Source organism: Branchiostoma lanceolatum, chromosome 11, assembly GCF_035083965.1.
Source record: "Branchiostoma lanceolatum isolate klBraLanc5 chromosome 11, klBraLanc5.hap2, whole genome shotgun sequence".
Taxonomy (NCBI): Eukaryota; Metazoa; Chordata; class Leptocardii; order Amphioxiformes; family Branchiostomatidae; genus Branchiostoma; species Branchiostoma lanceolatum.
Window position 1 is genome coordinate 2,336,869 of NC_089732.1, and position 21,539 is coordinate 2,358,407.

General features: G+C 42.0%; 1 protein-coding gene across 1 annotated transcript in view; it reads left to right on the plus strand.

The window, feature by feature from the left end:
* Positions 1-21,539, plus strand: part of LOC136444496 (solute carrier family 4 member 11-like) — a 71,182-nt gene that overhangs the window by 42,820 nt on the left and 6,823 nt on the right. The window contains exons 3-15 of the mRNA XM_066442062.1: positions 4,011-4,159; positions 9,989-10,118; positions 11,068-11,120; positions 14,003-14,204; positions 14,841-14,925; positions 15,322-15,445; positions 15,836-16,051; positions 16,609-16,690; positions 18,923-19,045; positions 19,519-19,632; positions 20,159-20,291; positions 20,589-20,662; positions 21,034-21,229. Coding sequence (XP_066298159.1) covers positions 4,011-4,159; positions 9,989-10,118; positions 11,068-11,120; positions 14,003-14,204; positions 14,841-14,925; positions 15,322-15,445; positions 15,836-16,051; positions 16,609-16,690; positions 18,923-19,045; positions 19,519-19,632; positions 20,159-20,291; positions 20,589-20,662; positions 21,034-21,229 — 1,681 coding nt within the window. The remainder of the gene's footprint in view (positions 1-4,010; positions 4,160-9,988; positions 10,119-11,067; positions 11,121-14,002; positions 14,205-14,840; positions 14,926-15,321; positions 15,446-15,835; positions 16,052-16,608; positions 16,691-18,922; positions 19,046-19,518; positions 19,633-20,158; positions 20,292-20,588; positions 20,663-21,033; positions 21,230-21,539) is intronic.

Consider the following 21,539-nt stretch of genomic DNA (forward strand, 5'->3'; position numbering starts at 1 on the left):
TGAGAGGCGTGCTATTTGATTTATTGTTGCTTTTTTAATCGGCCTGTCTAAATTTCTTCTATTTCTTCCTGTAGATATGTGTAAGACTATACCCCCTTGCTATACACTTAACCTTTAAGTAAAGCACGTGACAAAGAATTATCAAGCAAGCACAGGTAGAACATGTGACGAAAGGTTTGCGAGCAAACACTGATAAAACACGACATACGACCTAAAGCAAATATCAGATCCTGGTCAACCACGCCCCCATAGGTCACCACGCCCCCATAGGTATGCCGTACATCTACGTGGTCAGTGGTCAGACTTTGCACGGGTTGCATCATCAATTAGTAACAGGTTTAACCGCAATATGAATAATGGTCTGAAAAAAATTGGCTAAACGATTTAAGCGTTTGAATAACTGCGGTTGTAGACGTCTCGAAATTTAATAGACTCTCGTTGCCGACAGCAGAATGGATAATATATTTGTCATTTGTTAGGAGAGTTCTGGCAGCGCGCGTCGTCTGCAAGCTCAAAGGTCCGCGGAGATCAAATAGAAAAGCCACTTATCACAAGTCGAACGACTTTTGGACATTGTTAGGTCAAACAATTCCCTAGCGTGGACTGAATGCCCGTCCTTACATAACTCAGTTCGTAGGTTTTTTTTCAAGCACGACTTGGTGACCCTGAATTGAACTTTTCTACACTCTGAGCAGGTACGTAAAACTCTTAGGAACTTTAAGGTTTCTCCTTACCAACATTGTTAGCGTCGTGAACTTTTTAGAGTCTCCTTATGAGGCCAGGGACATCAAGGACGCGTCTACGCCCCTTCTGCGTTTGCAAATTCCTTTAAAAAAACGCCCCTCACCCTTTTTCCTTTGTAAAACATAGTATTTTACCGCACAATTTTACGGCTTGTAGATAGTACAGATCCCAGCAATTTTGTTCTTTTAGCGTGTCAAGTAGATCTGCTAATTACTTAGTAGTACTCTGAAGAACGATGATTGTTAAAGTTGTCCGACCTTTGACAATCCAGCTAATCTTTAACTCATCTCAAAACACAACAAGCCAGTTCGGACATGTTTTTAAACTGCTAGGTGTTGATTCAATACTGTGAAACAGTTGATTGATTTTTTTATCATTGGTACGCATTATGAACAGCTTTAACATATTTTGAATTTGTTTTTTTGTTGTTTTTTTTACTTCGGTTTTTGACAGACAAGGACGACGTGGCACTGCACTCAAGTTTTTATAACTTATATTAACAGTACCACGTACAGATAACAACATACCCATTTTTTTATACACCTGGGTGAAGTGAGGAAAGTCGTGTAAAGTGCCTTTCCCAAGGGCACAACATCGGTGGCGTCATGGGGATTCGAACTCGGGACTTCTTGGTTCTGGGCCGAACACCCTGTCGTTACGCCATACGACCCCACGAATTTGTTTTTCGTTGTTTGTTCACAAAGTACCACCATCCCTGGCCCCTGCACTATAACTGGCAGGATTGAACCTCTTTGTTAGATAGCTTTTAACAACGCTTGAAGTTAGCTATATGATTTACAAAGGTTAGGCGTGGCTAGTCGTCCGGTGTAATATAACCAGCTCCCGCCACGTGTCTACAAAGCCAGTGTGTTACGCCTAAAGGTATCCCGGATCACTGCACACTGGTCATTTCCATAGTTACAGATAATGTTGCTTGCCGATCTGAATGGAGGTCAAATTAAAGAACTCTTGTCCAACCTGTTCTACTACGCTCCCTGTGATCCAGACCACTGGTAACAGGGCGCTTCGCTCCGAACCTTTTCAGTCTTTTAGGCAGTTTCTTGCTCAGAGTTCTCTCGAAAACGGTACGTAAACATTCTCTGTACGATCCGATAGTATCTACATGTAACCTCTACACGATGTAAAAAGATGATAATAATCGATGTGCGATACGATATATATGTCGTATCTACAAGATGTGACAGAATGATGATAATCGGTGCAGTTTTTTTTCGCATTGTTCCCACCAACTTTAGAAGCCAGGCTCGTAATTAAAATAACCGGACCTGTACTTTGTTAGGTTAAACAATTCCCAGGCGTGGATTAAATGCCTATCCTTACGTAAATCGAGCTTGTGCGGTTCTTTTTTAAAGCACGACTTGGTGACGCTGAATTGAACTATTCTACGCCCTGAGCAGGTATGTTAAACTTTTAGGAACTTTAAGATTTCTCCTTGCCAACATTGTTAGCGTCGTGAACTTTTTTGGGTATCCTGATAAGGCCAATGACATCTAGAAGTAGAACGAGTCTGCGCCCCCTTCTGTGTTCGCAAATTCCTTTTAAAGAACTGCCCCCCCCCCCTTTTTCCTTTGTAAAAACATAATCTTTTACCTCACAATTTAACGGATTCTAGATAGTAAAATAGTATACTAACTTGTTTGGATAGCTAAAGAGAAATTGATACACGTGCAAACGGAGACTTCAAATTTGTAACGTATGCAAGTTTCATCTTAAATTATGTACATGTATCATGCAGATTAGGTGATTTCCATACTCGCAGATAATATTGCTTAGCCGGAAGAAAGGGGGTCAACGAACTCTAGTCCAACCTGTTCTACTGCACTCATTCTGATCCACACCGACTCATACCTACGAACAAAGCGCTGTACTCCGAACCTTTTCAGTCTTTTAGACAGTTTCTCGGCTCCGAGTTCACTCTAAAACGGTATGTAGACTTTACTTGTACGATATGATAGTCTCTAACCTCTACACGATGTGACAGAATGATGATAATCGGTGCCCCCCCCCCCCAATTTTTCACGCCGGCTTCAGAAGCCACGCGCGTAAATTCAATAGTTTATTGCAAATTCATGCCCGTAGGCTAATTGCATGTTGACAACAGTGTCGAAATACAAATGTACGGTAAAACAAAAGGTATACATGTAATACAAGATCATTCTATATTGCTATTCTATAGTAAGTTTCTATATCTATGGTACTAATGCGGGGTTTGATTTCTTCTCTGAAAGCAGTGGAAAATAAGCCGGCACACTGAACTATTGACCTCATAAGTCCTGTCAATTTGATGGTGCTTGTCATTTTGTAGTTAGAATTGTAGGATAGATTAGCCTTGTAGTATTGTTGATTTAATGCCATACATTGTACCATGTGTGATTGTTTCATGTTTAAGGCAAGGAGGTATATCTGTAGAAGTGTTAGTTGCAGTTCTTAAACCTCGTTTTTGGTCGATTAAGGCATTTTGCCGATTTTCAGTCCAAGGCTTTTCCATAGACAGGAATCCAGGCAGAGATTTTGTAATGCTTTACGTAATCTCCGTGGTAACGTTTTTAATTTCAGGTGCTCGGCTTTAATTACAGGTGCTTTAATTACAGGTTCGCGGTAGCAAAACCTATTTCACACTCGTCCGCGTCTATGGATTATGACACCGTCCGGTCGCCATCTTGTTTCCGGTCTAGATATATAACGTGACAACTTTATAAATCTATTGCACAACAATTGTACAAGATACAAAGTATGGCATCTACTAGTACTTAACTACAGTTCTATAAGGCTAAATTAGGCTAATCTACCTGCTACAAGTGTATCATGAGCTTTTACAATCATTGGAAGAATTTCTAACGTCTAGACATTCTTTGATATATTTTCCTATGTATACAATGCAGGGGTTGTTACATGTCAATATGTACTTATGTTTGCTATTTACATGTAAGTCCATTGAGATAACTTCTGATATATAAGATGACAGCCTTGCGAATAGTGAATTATACACAACAACTACGGGATCATGAGCTTTTACAATCATTGGAAGAATTTCTAAACGTCTAGACCATGATTGTTTGATATATTTTCCTATGTTTACAATGCAGGGGTTGTTACATGTCAGTATGTACTTTGCTATTGAATTTGCTATTTAAGTCCATTGGGATAAATTCTGGTATATAAGATGATAGCCTTGTGAATAGTGAATTATATATTACCTTGTTGGCACCTAAAATAAAATGAACTCTCCCCCCTCTGTGTTGTAGTATCGCCCAACCCGCCCAGCTCGGATTCGGACTCGCCCGTGTTGCTAGGCGTCAACCGTCTCCGGCCTGCGTCTCCAGGGGCCATCAGCCTAGCGTCCACCATCTCATACCTGGGGTATGGGAGCGACGACCACGTGCACAGGAAAAAGGTACGACTGTTTTTTTTTTGTTTTTTTTTCAAACAGGATCTGGATCTGGATAAAAACTGGGGAACACCCCTGTAGTAGTTGTGGTCACTAGTCTCTACCAGGTTAACTATGCCGGCTATAGGGAGAATATTTGCCAGGGTTTCATTTGCAGGCTCCTACACGGGCGAAATGTGACCTTCACCGTGGGCTGACTATACTGTCTGCTTACTCTGCCAAATTCTACGATCCATACGCCCGTAGGGGGGCCTGCTCGAGGCTAGTCACACGCCCTGTCGGTGTACAAAATGGCCAAGATCTCTTCAGTTTGTAGATTTTATCAGGGTATTTTGGTTGACAATAGGTAATCGAAATGTATTTATGGTTACACATGAATACATCCTGGTTCTGAATTATTTTTTGTCACTGCCATCCCCCTGGATAAAAGAACACCTATTCAAGAAACCTAGAAATGTTTTTGAAACTTTGATTCGTTGTCAAAAGAGCTGATAAAATGTATTTTGAAAAAGCTTTTAGAGTAGATAGCCTTCCAAAATGACTAGACAATATTTTACATTCCAAGCAGACGCTGTCAAGCCTTAAAGCTATACAAGAGAATATTTAAATCCAGCCAGGAGTCTGCCTCGAAGCGCTCAGTTTGTGGTTGTGTTCCCCCGGCAATATGGTTGTTAATTTGTTTTATACCAGAGGCAGATTACACGAGAGTGGTTTTTCTATTACAGTGATTTGTAGTCGTTAAATGGGCCCGGGAGGCGCAGACTTAAACTGTGATGACAGACGAAAACTAAATCTGTACAGAACGACACGTGATACTGTGGGCGGTATGTGATAGCCCATAGTCACCTGCTATGTGTGTCAGAGTTGAATGGAGAGGTAGGGAGAGGGTACTCTCCAAGCAGAGGAGGGGTCGAAGCAGCCGGAACCCCTCCTCTGCTTGGAGAGTAGGGAGGGGGGTGAAAAGAGGGGTCGTCCCCCCTACCTTGCAACACCCCCCTCCACACACGTGCATACGTTTACCCTTAAGATATTTCAAAAAAGAAGAAAAAGAAAGATAAATGACGAAGTTGACACAAGTGGCGCAGTGTACATGCTCGCCGCTAGGAGCGCCGTTCTTGTCCCCGGGAGTTGCTCGTTGACCTCAACTGACCCAGTGACAGGTTGATGACGTCATGCCCCCTCCACACAAGCACATACGTTTAAAATATTTTAAAAACGAAAAAGAAAGATAAAAGACGAAGTTGCCACAAGTGGTGCAGTACACATGCTCGCCGCTAGGAGCGTCGTTCTGTCCCCGGGAGTTGCTCGTTAACCTCAGCTGACCCAGTGACAGGTTGATGACGTCATGTCCTGAGGCCGAGGACAGGTGCACTTGACGTCACAGATCGCAGTGCCATTTCCTACACAGTAAAACTAATTTTAGAAAGAAGATGCTTCCGAAATCCAAAGTCAGGGAGACACTAAATCATCGTTTTTATTTTAGGCCTCTAGTTTTGGGGACGTTTGGACAATTCTGAAACTAGCCTCTACCAGGCTCCAGACGTGGCTGGAAAGAGTAGAATTCGGCCGAATAGACAAATAACATACCAGAGGAGTTGACCAGCCGGTAGATACGGTTTGCCACGTCAGGGAGTGACATGAGACCCACGAATCTCTATACTATTGTTTCAGAAATAAAACCAAGTTCCACAGATAAAAAGAAATCTGGGCGTGAGGCAGAACGACTAAATAAGAATACTACTACCGTAGTTTCATTCCACAATTTGCTAAAACAAAGTACATATTAAAACCACTATAGACTAATAGAGGTCAAATTTGACCCACGGCCAGGTCAGTGACCTTTGACCTAGAACCAGGTTGCGCGCGAAAGGCGTGAATGCCGGCAATGCGTGCGTGCCATCATGTCTGATTATAATTAGACGGCAGTTGTATCTATATGGGAGAAATTGTAGACATATTCCCACCACCTATCAGCTGCCGATGACGCAGTGAAACAAGGCAGAGCAGCTTTTTAAAACGCCGGGATAGGAGCGTCGGTCGGCAAAGGTCCCTCCGGGTGTTCTAAGTAAAGATAAAAACGCCGCTAGGGTCAAAGTCAGCAACCACCTTAGACAAGTACTCGACAGAAGGGGTCACGGCTAGAAGTGGAGAAATAAAAAGTCTTGAATTGGACTAGGACAAGGACGCAAGGTTGGTAGAACGTGGCTACCAGAATGTGTGTAATATAGCTGATTGTTATTATCTGACAGGATGTTCTAGATCGGGAAATTGCGATCATATCTTGATTTAAACGTCATATTGGCGTTCTAGAACAGGGTGATACTGTAGGGTGGCAACGCCTCTATAATTGCATGTTTTGGATAAAACAAGTGCTGATGAAATGCTATAAGGGTCAAATTCAACAGTCGCCGTAAGCAAACATTCTTTGGAAGAGGGCACGGTTAAACTTAAAGTGGCGGACGCGACTAGATGGACAAGTTCAGGTTGACTTGTATAAAGACTTTGGCCAAGGATGTCTTGACATATTCTTAAAGATTGTTAAGATCAAGCCTCGGAGAAAGAGCGTTGTTGTGCCCAGACGTATTCGAAAACGACCCCGTACCTGTGCCATTCAAACGTCTCGAAATAGAATCAAAGTTAAAGCTGAAAGAAGAAAAAGACAAAGATGGCATCGGACTCACAGCATTATCGGATGATTTTTGTGCGACCGACCCACGAGGAGGAAGATAAATCTCTTTACTCTGCCGAACCACAGGTTTATACTTGTTTTGTTCTAGTTAGAAGTGTTTAAGTTTTTGTCGTAGCAACCGGTTTTCAACCCGTGATTTTGTGACGTTGACGTGGTCGCGTTTGACCCTGTGCGTTGTCTGTAGGAATTGCTACATCATGATGCAACATCATGTGGCTATTTAGTCGGTCGAAAAGATCGTACACTCGAAAAGTTAATCCAATAACTTAAGAGGAAATGATAATATTTTTATTCAATTTGCACAACTGGATTACGATATTAAAAATACAAGATGTTTCAGATGTCAATCCGACATCTTTCATCAATGAACGGAAATGAAATGATACAAGCACATAAAAACGCATTGAAGGACCAGGGGTTTTTCTTTTTACAGATATTGGCAATACATTGGAGTTGAAAAAGATTTCAATGTCTGTCTCCTTGTTTAGCTATTGCGTTGCAAGCAAATGTGGAATGAGGATATAGGTGCCTGTTAGCATAGTGTTGCCAAGACAACCGCTAGGTTACCCTTTTTATCGTCTGACGATGCATTTTGTGCTTAACTTAATATTGATCACTTTTCCATATGTTGCGAGTGACCCTTTAAGATCTATAACATAATCAATGAAGTGACTGGACATTCTGTGAAGGTGAAATCCAACACACTCTTAGCCCTTAACACACTGAAGTAGCTGTTTGGCACCCCGTTCTCTATTGGTTACAGTAGTGCTGCGTACCGGCACTGTGCCGTGAAAATCGATTAGGCACAGATCCAAAATACCGGATCATGAAGTACCGGTACTGTACCGATATAAATTTACACCAAGTCTATGCTTATTTTGTGACTGATATCCTAACCTCGTAGCCTCATGCAACACCAAACATGACCAAAGTGACACTTTGGAACAGCGTTACTAATATGCGACAGATCATTCAGGAGGGCCGGGAGTTTTGATAGTAAGGCCAAGGGAGTTTGGCGGTAGGAACTTAGTTATAATCTTTGAACAAAGATGCTGACAAGTTGTATTTGTAAACAGCTTATTAATGTTTCTGTCATTATTGAAGAAGTTCAGAAGAACAGATACTGGTACAGGTCCGGACCAGTACCTAATCCTCTTTCCTGGAACCTGTACCTGATGTTACGTTTAGGTACGCAGCACTAGGTTACAGTGTTAGGCTACAGAGAGAAGGTTAAGTTATATTTGACAATATGATTCACATCTGTATTTTATGAGTAAAAACGCTCAGTGGTCTGTCATGTATGCAATCAGCACACGTGTGTGTGTATGTGGTAGACTGTAAACCCACCGGGTCGCTACCTGCTTAATACTACAAACACTCTTATGTGACAACGCTTGAGTAGCCAGTTTGTTTTTTGCTGAACATATTTATTATTGTCATTACCATCATCATTACGCTCTTATATTACCACTTAGGGACTGGTATAGGTCGTTTTTACGTGACGTCACAGCCACAACGCTCTCTGGTTTAACCTGGAGTCAGACCGAGACATTTCCCTGTGTTTATGGTATTGCCACCTGCTAAAAGACATCAAAAAATATTTCTGCTAAAATTACAACCCCGCCCCACTTATCATTAAAGACGTGGGACTTTTCATTAGCCACTGCCTCCAAAGAAGAAGCCCCCCTCCCCCTTAGTAATGTTCGTAGAAACATCAGGTATATCTATAGAATAAACATTTCTTACCTTTTTTTTACATTATGGTACCTGTACACTTGCAATTAGCAGACGGGCGTGAATTTGCAAATTAAGAAATCTATTACTAGTTGCTTGACTAGTTCAAGACGTGTATATATAAATTCATATTTACTTGGCATCTGCCATATAGGTTTAACCAACCAGTATGCCGGATGAGTCTGACGTCATGGTCACGTGGGTGCAAAGACCCGTTACATGATAGCAATGACATCTTTCATATAGGTTTAACCAACCAGTATGTCGGATGATTCTGACGTCATGGTCACGTGGGTGCAAAGACCGTTACATGATAGCAATGACATCTTTCATATAGGTTTAACCAACCAGTATGCCGGATGATTCTGACGTCACGGTCACGTGGGTGCAAAGACCGTTATATGATAGCAATGACATCTTTCATATAGGTTTAACCAACCAGTATGCCGGATATTCTGACGTCACGGTCACGTGGGTGCAAAGACCCATTACATAATAGCAATGACAATGACACTGAACGTTATCGCATATTCATGCTCATCGTAGGCTAAATGCATTGAGTTAGATAACTCGAGTTAAAGTGTGGTGAGGGTATGTTATATTCCATTTATATGTACATAACAGACAAATTGCATTTACTTAATTACTAATCTTACACTTGACACCTGCTGATCTAATTTTAATGACAAACATATTGAGAAGTCACGGAAATTTTCCGGTTGACTCGGCGCATCGTTACGCTTTTGTAGCATTCCCCGACGCTGAGGCCCTGATCTGCAAGGTCTTGCATAACTGTTCTTCTTCGTGTCGTTACCAGTCATCCCTACTCTCGTTCCCTACTCCATCTTCTCTCTGAGTCTCCCTCTTTCTCTTCGCTAGTCTGTCTCCCTTTCCCTCTCACTCTCCTTGTGAGTCTAGATCTCGCTCTCGCTCTCTGGCTATCTATCTCTCTTCCCCCTCTCCGTCAGTCTCTCTCTGTGAGTCTCTCTCTCCCTGTTTCTATCTAGTTCTCTCTCTATTTCTCTTTCTCTCTCTCTCTTTCTCTCTCTTCTCTCTCTCTCTCTCTCTCTCTCTCTCTCTCTCTCTCTCTCTCTCTCTCTCTCTCTGAATCAAAAGGATCATATGATGACGACAACTTTCAGCTTAGAACCGGTGGGAGCCCATGTACTTTCGCAGTCCGAACTTTCTATCCATAAAAGGCTTGAGCTTCACTACCATGTCTACTGTATATGTAGGGTCTTTCTTAACGCCATCTCTTCCCGTGTTCTGCTGGTGGTTAAGAAAAAGCTGTATCGCGAAACACGTGTGGTTTCCCAGTCCGAAAATTTCCATCCATAAAAAAATGGATTTCACTGCTATGTTTACTGTATTTGTAGGGTCCTTGTTAATGTGTCCTTGTCTGTATTTTGCAGGTTGTTAAGAAAAAGCGGCACCGGAAGTCCCGCGGGTCGAACATGAGCGTGCCCCAGACGCCAGACTCCGTTAGTGGGTCCGTCACCATCGACTTTGACGACGGAGGATTCGACACCGACTGCAAGTCAAGTAAGTAGTACACCCTTTTTGGCATTCGTAGTCCAGTGGTTAGGGCCCTGTCACACTTGAGCGTATACCCGTTACGTGTGAGTTGCGTGTGGACACAATTTGATAGCCAGCCGTACGCACTACAGTTGTGGAATTTTTCGATTATTTTGATGAATGTGTGACTCACATTTCGTTATTCATATGTTAGATGTGCCTCACACCTACATCAAAATAATCCAAACATATTTATAACGTATAACTTAGCTAAGCTGTTAGCTAAACTGGATCGAGATCACTTTCACTTTCTTTCATTCTTCGCACGGCAGGTAGACAACAAGTCTGTGTCAGAGAGTAACAGTTGTAAATGAAGCGTATGAATTCACATGCATATATGTTTCTAGACAGAAAGATATCCCTAACAGAGGCAAGGTCAAGTAAGTGTTATAAGCGACTTTCTCATATTCAGAATATATATTGAAGAAAATTCAAATAGAAAGAAGCTCGACTTTGTATGCTGATCCAAGGCATGTATGATGATAACTAGCTACGGGTAAGCTTCTTGTAACTGTTATAAATCTCTTTGATATTTTTCGTTATATAGATGAAAACATGAACAACTTAAACTTAAAGAAATGAATACTCACAACATCAAACAACGGGGGTATAACAGAAAATTGGCAATTTTCCTCGTAGGTTTGGCGTACGACTTCACTTGTGTTAACGTTGTAACGGAGAGATGATCCTTAGAATGTAAGAATAAATCGTGGGACTACCGCAACGGAGTCGGAGGACGTCGTTGGACATCGTAGGGTAATGCTAATAGGACATCCTCCTCCTTTTCCCTTTTCATCCTCGCGGACGATCAGTTCAGCGTCGATGGACTCAGCATGCAATGTTGAATTTCTTAAACACTGTATTGTGGCAAACGAATCGACTTTGTCTAAATATGCTCTCTCCTTATTTCATGCAGATATGTCCGACGCCTCCAACCAGGACATCACGTTGATGTACGCTTCTCATGAGGTGAGAATCTTTTTTACTTTAATACCTTATTGCAGTCCATTGTAGCTGGTGACATTATACTGTAGGAACTTGCAAAAACTACACAGTTTTGAAGTATCTAGGTGGTGTTCGTTTGGATGACGTCAGAGGCGTTCTAGCGTTTCCAAGGGATTGCGTCACTGTATCTAGGTGGTGTTCTTTCGAACGGTCTCATTTGTTCGAACGAACTTTCCGTAAGGTGTTCGAATGTTCCAATGGAACACATTTCTGTATCTCGATAGTATTCTTTAAAATAGTTCTTATTGTTCATTCAAACTCTCGGTAATGTGTTCGAAAGTTCCAAGATAACGCGTTTTTTTTTTTTTATCTCAGTGATATTCGTTCGAAGGGTTGTGTTCATTCGTTCGTTTTAACTATCGGTAAGGTGTTCGAATGTTCAAATGGAACACGGTTCTGTATCTCGATTGTATTCCTTCGATTAGCGGTGTTCATTCGAACTCTCGGTAAGGCGTTGGAACGTTCCAAATGAAAAATGAAACCTTTGCGTTTCTAGATTCCGTAATGAAGTTATTTCAAGGTCTCGAGGTTTTGTATGCTTCATGAAGCGTACATGAGGTGCTGCGCACATGATTGAATCCCGCTCTAACGCAGTATAGGAGGATTACTCGCACTCGTTAATTTTCTCGAGCCGTATTAAGGCGGCTCCTGCCGTGGGGGCCCGGTGCAGATCCGGCCGCCATCACGCCAGGTTATGCCCGGCATTTACATGTAGATGGCTCGGGAACGGTACCTAAGTCCGGTAATCTTCCTACGAGGGTAGATTTGATGTTGATTCGTCTTAAAATTGGCGTCTGGAAAGGTCGTTAGATTCGCCGGATCTAAAGTTTGAAAGGTTAGTTCAAAAGTCTCGGAGGGTGGAATCGAAAGGGGAGGGATGTTTTTATGTGGTGAAAATTGGTTTTCCAACCCAATGTTCCACCTGCGCAGAGAGAGCAACTTTGTAATGCTACTCGTCGTCCATATACATTTTGTACAAGACAAGTACAAGTATCTGGCTCGATCACATCTATGATACCTACATGTATAAGCCCTGGATGTCTAACGCGTGGCTGATAGCATCTGATAAGAAACCGCCATCGCGTAAAATTACAAAGTTCCATTCTACAGTAGCCAGAGCGTTAGGCCTCTTTCCAAATCAGTCCTACGCAAAACTGCAAACAAGAAATTCTACAAATCTTTGGGAAAGCTCCATAGTTACTCCTCCGGAAGTTCCACCCCGTTCTATTGGGCCCGAAAACGTCGCGGTCAATTCTTCAAGTCACTCATGGAAGTTGACTTAACTTTCAGACGATCCACGCGTTAAATTAAACCAAAGCCGGAAATAAACTGACTCTCAACGTTTTGATCTCCGTTAATTGGGACCGGCTAGTCTTTTATTCCTCTGGACAAACGAAACCGCTGACGGGTTAGCGTTTCAAGTGCCTATCTGTTATGTATGATAGCGTTGGGCCAGAAGGTGCCGCTCGCACGAGTGACGTAAGACGCGCCACTAGCGGCATAACAAACACGCAATCAACGTTCGGAACGTTTAGTGGGCTTCAATCTTTAAATCAACCAATCAATCATTCAACTAAGTCAATCAAACTTTGTTTACGATGGGCTGTCCTTGACTTGACATTGATTGAGAATGTTTGTATGCAATCCTTGTAACGCAACGTCTGTTAAATGATTTAGGACTTGCGTGGCTGTCATTTCATGCCGCTTGAGTTTCCATAAAAATATTCAGGAATAAAAAGCACGGGAAATTCGTTTTAGATCCACCTGTATAGTGGCTTCTAGTACGATTTCTACGGCAAATTGATTGTGACTTGGATTGATGAATCGCACTTTTGAAAAAGCAGCTAGAAATAACAGTTTTAAAATTTTTAAAAACTGAGACTAGCAAAGTTGCGAGCATGCATCGCATTATCGGGAATGAGTGGAATGTGGATCCATTTTTTTATTTCTTCAGTCGATTTTAGGTTTCCGTGAATAACTTCATCACGTTGGCGAATGTCTCAATAGCAAAGTTCTTTTATTCACAACCAAGTATTTACACGAGCCAAATACTCGTGTACTAGTAAACAGCTCGTGTAGATGCTTGGCTGTGAATAAGAGACCTTTGCTATTCTGATTTTAGGTTCGTCTGCTTGCAATCGTTTTTCCATTTCCTGCTTGTCAAAACATTTTCACAATTCAACTCACTCCGGCTTCCACCGATCCATACTTCAATGAAGCTTCCCCGCCTTGATTCTATCCTGTATGCATGTCATGTTCAATCTGACGGTACACAGTCGTATTAAAGCGGCCTCACAAATCCCTTTCATCTACAGGGTTTGAAGAAGTTATTTTCCACCTGACTGACTCTGATATCAATGTCAAGCTGTTATGTCGGGATTACGTAACCCGCAAATGTAGCAGTTCGGCTTTGGGTCGCTAGGTGTAACCCATGGTTTGATTTAAAACGTGCTATATTATTCAAAACATCTCTAGCGTTAGAGTACGTTAATAAATGAATTAATAAATGAAGACCTCTATTGTACACATATACCCACTGGGTTCAGTAGAATTGGTATTTTGTAGCTTGTTTGTCAATTTTGGTCCTTACATCTCGTTTTCTTACATCTCGGTGAAGAAGAATTCATTATGTACTGTGAGTGATGATTGTAGCTTTATTTGCTTTGTCTACGAGCCGGCATTTCATTTACAACATTTATTCTTTTCTTAGAAAATTCCCAAGAAGGATTTTCGTCACGAGGTCCAGGCAAAGAAGGATGTTGCAAGTTTCCTTGAGATTGCCTTAAGCCTTAAGGAGATTTTGTGTATGAGCTGGCATGTCATTTATTTATTTTTTTCTTTCTTAGAAAATTCCGAAGAAGGATTTTCGTCACGAGGTCCAGGCTAAGAAGGATGTTGCGAGTTTCCTTGAGATGGCCCAGCTGATGCTGGACATGGTGGAGACGAGTCTTCAAGACATCTTGGACACCATGCTGGAGAGAATCTTAAAGGACGAGACCAAGTGCACCATGACGTCGGCCAAGAACGCACTGTTCACACACGATTCAGGTCAGTTCAGACTTTGTCTAATTGCCTTCACCAAGAAGAGCACACAGAGCAACCTAACCAAGCCATTGCATAGTGAACTAGACCTTCAGATCAGGGCAACCTAGCCTATAACCAGGGCAAAATGAGAACCTTTATGCTGATTGGTCAATATCCTTAACTCGAGTACACAGAGTCGGCACAGAAAAAGTATAAAAGGAGGAGTGGTCTGATCTGTGTCATTCTTGATAAAGACAAATAAAGTCAAAACTGGTCGGATTCCATCTCAATGCTGTCACTACAGAGCTACGAATAATACCTTCACCGAGAAGGTTATGTTTTTGGTGCCGTTTGTTTGTTTACAGCGTAACCTGAGAAGTTGTGAATGGATCTTTATGATACTTGGTGTGTGGATAGGTATAGGAAAGGAACCTCCTTGGTTTACTGGCAAAATGAAGGACAAGTTTTCATTATGAGCCCTTCAATGGTATTAGATTCAGTCATTTTGTTAATTTCATCAGAGGAAATTAGATCAAGTTTAAGATTATGTAATACTGAACCAAGTTCACCTATGCCAAGTATTACTAGCATTGTCATGATGTTTCAATTAGTAAAAGTAAAGAATAAAAATCAATATGATGTTGTTGTCTTTTTTTCCAGTACGACATTTTACAAAAACGATCCAGGGAACCAGTGAGACTGAGTACGGAGGGATTGACTACGACCAGTCCTGGATATGTGCTTTGTAAGTCTGGAACTTCGTAGTGTAATTTGTTCGTATTCTTAGTATGGGGGTTTTTCTTGACAATTTGTAATAGTCTGTGGTGTATGAAATGTGTCTTCTTCATTTGTGCATTACCTACCTGTATCCATACATCATGCAAATTGCAGTAGTTGGCTGGTGTCAAGAAAACACAGCAAATGTTTGAAATTGCAGAATATCAACCATTTACAATTTTGCATGCGAAAAGAAGACAGACTCTGCATTATGACTAGTCTTATTGTAGAAAAGAGAAAAGTTACCACATGTAGTATTATTTCGAGCCCTGCTAAAGTATAAGTTAGTATCTTCCGATAGTCAGTCATGATCAGAAGTAAGAAACAAGTGCAAAATAAAGCAACAATTCTCTTTCCTCCCCAGTGCGTCAGTTACGGACCTTAAGAAGCGTCACGTTGCGATCGCCCGACTGCAGTACCCGCGGAACCTGGGGGAGACCAGCCAGGAGGTGCAGTTCATCGTCCTGGTCATCGCACCGAGGAAGGAGGTGAGGGAGACCCTCTTAGTTCTCATCAGCTGACATTTTTTTTGTATCCCTAATATCTGTTTGATGTGGCATCGATTGGCAATGTGGCTAGGCTCATGGACTCAAAAGGTCACAAGTTTGATTTCTGGCTAGACGCTGTGTCCTTGGGAAAGACTCATTACTACTTTCTTAACCCCACTTTGGTGTAGAATGGGTACCTAACTTTGGAGAAAAGGCAATGGAAGGAGAGGGATGCGCTCAGCCTTCCAATGCTGTGTCCTAGGTACAGTGGATAATAACCCACTGCTCCTACGGCCTGAAAAGGCTATACCTACCAATACCTACAACCAATATTATTTTGTCTAAGGCAAGGTGCCTAAATTCCTTTTTTTTTGCCCCATCTTCCCCCAGAAAACGATGCGTAACGCCCTTGAGACGGCGCGCACGTTCTCGACCCTGTTCATGTACCCAGAGGTGCGCCAGGAGCTACTGGACTGTCAGGACGAGGAAGAGTTCATGGCGACCTTGAAGAAAACGGAGGAGGATCTCCGTGGGGGGGAGAAAACCGACAGGAGGAGGATCAAAATGGAGGCCATCAAGTCTGCGGCCGCCTTCGAGAGACCAGGGGTAAAGAAAAAAACTTCTGTCATTTTTTTGTCTAGTAAACCGATTCTGCACTGTTTTTAAGAAGGATCAAAATTGAGGAAATCAAGTCTGCAGCCGTCTTTGAGAGACCAAAAGTACTGCAAATCAATTTTGCTTCAAGCGCCTACTGCACAGTTATTGTAGCGGAAACAAACAATTGTATTGTATTGTATTGTAGTTGTATTGTATATTTGTTGAGGAGCCGGCCCTGTAGAGAAACCAGGTTTCTGTTGCCGGCTCCTCACAGATTTGTTTTTAATCTGTAAAGCCAAATAAATAAATATATAAAATAAACCTTTTCAAAGTGATTGAAGTAGTCACAACCAAAACCGCGAACATATATAAAACCACAACAAAAATTTTAGAACAAGAACTATTAATATACAGTATGCTTTGGGGTAGTTGTGTCTCACAAATTTCAGGTCTCTATGGGGGTTATCTTTCTTGAATTTGTTGTAAAATGTTTCTTGCTTTGAAAAGTTAAAAGGAAGATTAAAAGACATGGATGGAGGATAACATATTTTGCTTTTTTCTTTCAGGATCAAAAGTTCACACCAGGAGCCGGTGTGTGGGGAGACCTAAAGAGAAGAGCGCCTCACTACCTAAGTGACTTTACCGACGGTTAGTTAAAGTTAAAGTTTCACAAACATCTTGATAAGATGCGTAGGGTTGGCGCCCATCTCCATTCTTAGCCCTTGGGCCACACAAGTGCAAGTCACTACAGCAGGGGGCTGGTCCGCTGGTAGTGATGTGTATGTTTAACTTCCATACTCTTTCCCAAATGCTGAGTGCTAATCAGAGAAAGGAGCATGTACCATTTTTTAAAGTCTTTGGTATAACCCGTCCGGGGTTCGAACTCACGACCTACCGTATGCAAGGCGAACACTCTACCGACTAGAGTAGGCCATTGCACCGGTTGACTATACCGACGGTAATGATAGAGATGCATATCACCAAGGTTTTTTCTATTAAACCTCCTTGGTATAACTGTTACAGCAATGTCTGTGTAGAGTAATCTAGTCAAGCTACCCTTTTTAATTCATTTAAACCATAGCAATTGTTTGTAAGATACAATGATAAAGTCATGGGGACTCTTGGTGGGTTTCTGTTAGCATTTATAAACTTGTCCTCTTGTCTTAAAGTAAAAAAAGTAAAGCTGTCATTCTCAATTGAGATGAAGCATATTACTTTTGAACTTGCTTTATGGTACTGTAAGCTAAAGATTGCCTCCAAGAGTTTCCATGGTTAACCATGGGCAGTAGGCCTCAGCTCCGCGGACTCAAAACAATAGCGAGTTTGTCTTCCCCGCTGAGCAGTTGCGTAAGACATCCTACCCCATAGTTATGCAAATACTCCCGACGCCCCCCCGTCGTCCAATGTGAGACAGCCGCTCGGAGGAGCTAACTTCAAAATATCTAGGGGTACGAAATCAGCACTCCTGGTCACCGTTACCAGAAGGGGTGTCTTCGATCTTTCGGGGGCCAATCCGGACCTATTACTGTCCATTGCAGTCCCCATTTTGCAACGTAACAAAGTAACACGATGCTCACAAAAGATGTGTTACGCTGGAGATACGTCATAGTCGTTTTAATGGAAGGTTTAGCACGTTTATCGTCTGATTTTAGCTGGTAAATCTGGCTAGAAGTACGATATCTAGTGAGTACGTAAGAAGCAAATAGGAACGCATGTACAATGCTGGTAGACAAATATATGATGAATAAGATATCTATGTTCACAATCCTGGCATTTCCAACGCTTATCATAATGATAGCTTAGTTAACAGCGGTGCCGAAACCCCTTGCGTGCATGGCACCGGCCCGGTCCAATCTGCCGGCCATGATGTCATTGTTCCGTGAACAGCGGTGCCGTGCATACTGCCGGTAACGGTCATGTCGGGAAAAGAAGGATTTTGGGGCGTTACAAAATGCCTCGTATCGTCCTTTGTCATCGGTTTTTTATCAACTAGGTGTTTTCCATGGGTAAATAGGACACCAAACATGAGAATCACCACCAAGCCAAGTGCCTGAGTCGAAGGAATTAGCAGAAAATTAGGTTGTTTGAAATGAGGTTTCGTACCTATCGCTCATTCCTCGCTCCGCTCGGAATTCGCTCTTGGCGCCTGCGGCGCCACGGGGCGCGCCCTTCGGGCGCGCTTCGGGGGCGCGCGCTTCCGGCGGAATTCGGGCGAGGGCGGCTTTCGGGTAAGTTCGGGATCCGCGCTTCGGGCGAGGGCGGCTTTCGGGCCTATCAAAGACATCAAACTCTTCGGGCCTATCAAACTCTCCTTCCGAGGCCTACAGCCTATGGGTTAACATGATATATAATAGTTTATTGCAAATTCATGCCCGTAGGCTAATTGCATGTTGACAACAATGTCGAAATACAAATGTAAGGTAAAACAAAGGTATACATGAATACAAAATCGTTCTATATTGCTATTCTACAGTAAGTTTCTATATCTACGGTACTAATGCGGGGTTTGATTTCTTCTCTGAAAGCAGTGGAAAATAAAAAGTCCCACACTTTCAATGATGAGTGGGTTGGAAGATTTTAAAAGGAATATGAGTTTCTGTGTATTTCTTAATTTAGAAAAGTTTTTGGAGATTTCGGATACTTTCGTGAATAATCTGTTTCTTTCGGTTTCAAATTCGGGACATTCGCATATAAAATGTTTTTCATTTTCCACTGCTTTCGTTGCGCACTGTTTACATGTTCTGTCCTGGACCGGTAGCTTTTTGTATCTCCCTTTCTCTATTTCTAATGGGTGCGCGCTAATTATATATATATATCATGCATTCACCCATTCATTCCTTTACTCATTCATTCATTCATTCCCCCATTCCTCCTCTCCAGGGCTGAAGGGGCGGCGCTCTCTCCACAAGCTCCTGTCGGCGACGGTGTTCCTGTACTTCGCCTGTGTCCTGCCGTCCATCGCGTTCGGTACGCTCAACGAGAGGAACACGCATGGAGATCTGGGTAAGAAAGAGGGGATGTTTGTTATACATTTTCATAAATTACTCGTTAGTGTATCTGTTTGTTCCCTTGCAATTAGCCCTCGGGCATGAGTTTGCAAATATGAGCTTGCAAATTGGCTGTTTGCAGCCACATAACTATGATGTATTTAGCCAAGTACATCAAGTTGGTGGGTGAAAAAAAAAAAAAACACAATGATGCAGGTGAAAACGAAGGCCACAATGATTCAGTTACTTTGTTCTTGGACATTGTAAAGTAAAGATTAAGCAAGAGATCAAGATAAAAATCATGGGCATGAAGGAAAACTTACATCTAATCTGACTAAATTCAGTAGAAACTGTGTACCAAGGTGCAGACATTCAATCAGAGTCTGTTTTCATGTGGATCTTCCAGTTCAGCAATATTTCTTAATTTAATGACCAACAAATTAGATTAATGTGTCCTAAGATGTCTAATGGATTTCTCTTCCTCCCTAGATGTGAAGAAAGTGTTTGTCTCCCAGACCCTGGGCGGCCTGATGTTCGCCTTGTTTGGTGGACAACCCCTGGTGATTCTACAGACAACGGCACCACTGGCTCTGTACACTAAAAGTAAGCAGCTGGTTATTATTACCATAATGATATCAGCATTGCTGCCTGTTGCTCCATATTATATTGTGCTGTTGCAATTTCAATTAAGTACCGTATTATTACCCCAAAAAGCTTATATGATCTGAGTGCATTTCTTCATAATTTCAAAAGGTTCATTTAGTACGCCACAGATTTTTCCATTTTTGTGTTATTGTCTTTCCTAGGATTGTAACATAAGCTAGAATTCTACAACAAAAGGTGCAGTTTTGCAGAGGGTGCTAAGATGTTAATTTTCTGATTCTAGGATTTCAGAATTTGAATAAGACATTACTCCAAGTGACCAGGATTGTAACAATTTTGAAATTAGTTTTTCTTCTTTATTCATTTTGTATATTATCCTAATATATTTTTACAATCTGACAGATATTTTTCTCCAATTAAAAATTCTTTTCACCACCTCTCTGAGTTATTCACAAGTTTTTTTGGTGTTTTTTTTTCAAAACATCTTGGCAGTGAAAGACAAACACATCTTTTTTTTTTCCCCCAGTTATCTACGAGTTCTCCCACAGCCTTGAGGTTGAGTTCCTGCCGATGTTCGGGCTGGTCGGGCTCTTCAGCAGCGCCTTCCTGTTCATCTACGCCGTCTTCGGACTCAGCCGCGTCATGAAGTACACTACAAGGTGAGCATGACCAAGTTAAATTCACTTCAACATTTGGATCAGTAACTATTTTTACTTCACCCCAAGTGTGGGGTGTCTGTTTGTGTGTCTGTCTGTCTGTTTGTGTGTATGTCTGTGTGTGTGTGTGTATGTGTGCTTTAGAATCTGTTATCTTCTTCAGACTCTACACTATGTAAAATTGCTATACACCCTTCGTGACCCTTGGCGCACTGCTCTTTTGTCTCCATGTCTGGAATTGTACCTCTCTGATTTCTTTAACATGTTGTCTTACATGTATGTTCACAATTTGCATTACAGATCCACAGAGGAGATTTTTGCCCTGTTCATCGTTGTGGCATACGTGGTGGATGCCATCAGGAGTCTAACAGCAGGTAGGCTGGGCTGCCAATAGATCACTGGAAATTTTAAGAATCTATATTTGATTAAGAAATATATTACATAGAATATTTAATACACAGAATATCTTTTTAGGTATAGAAACAGTGACAGTATAGTTGAAAGAGTTGATAGATTGAAGGAAAACATGTTCATGCAGTAATAAGTTAAGTCTGGTAAAATAATTATGAGCAACAGCATCTTCTGGTTTATACTTGATTTAAATGAAAGTAACCATAGTTCAGACTCAAACATGCTGTGCTTCTGTGCATTCAGCTCAATATTGATAATTTTGAAATGCAATTTTGTAATTGATAACGAGTATACAGTATATGTTGACTCACTGACCTCTTATTTCGTATTGCAGATTTCTACGCACACTTCGACACGGAGGGCTGCAAATTTGTGAACCTGACAGCACTGAACAGCAGTCTGCCTGAGAACGGCAGCTCGGTGCACAGCGTGCTGACCGACAACTGCCAGCCGGAGCGACCTCTGCTGCACATGATCCTCCTGCTGGGCACTCTGTGGGTCGGGATCACCCTGTACAACTGCACCAAAAGGTAACCAAAGCTGTTTGTATGCTTGCTTGTTTGTTTGTTCGTCTGTTTGTTCGTCTGTTTGTTGCATGTGTGCGTGCATGTGTGTTGAATGGCCTCTGCTGCACATGATCCTGCTGCTGGGCACGCTGTGGGTCGGGATCACGCTGTACAACTGCACCAAGAGGTAACCTGAGACTGTTTGTTTGTTTGTTGTGTGTGTGTGTGAGTGTGTATGTGTGTGTGCGTGAGTGTGTGTGTGTGTACTATGTGTGTCGTTGACTGAGTGTGTGTGAGTGCGTGTGTGAGCGACCTTTCTGTATGTGTCTGTATA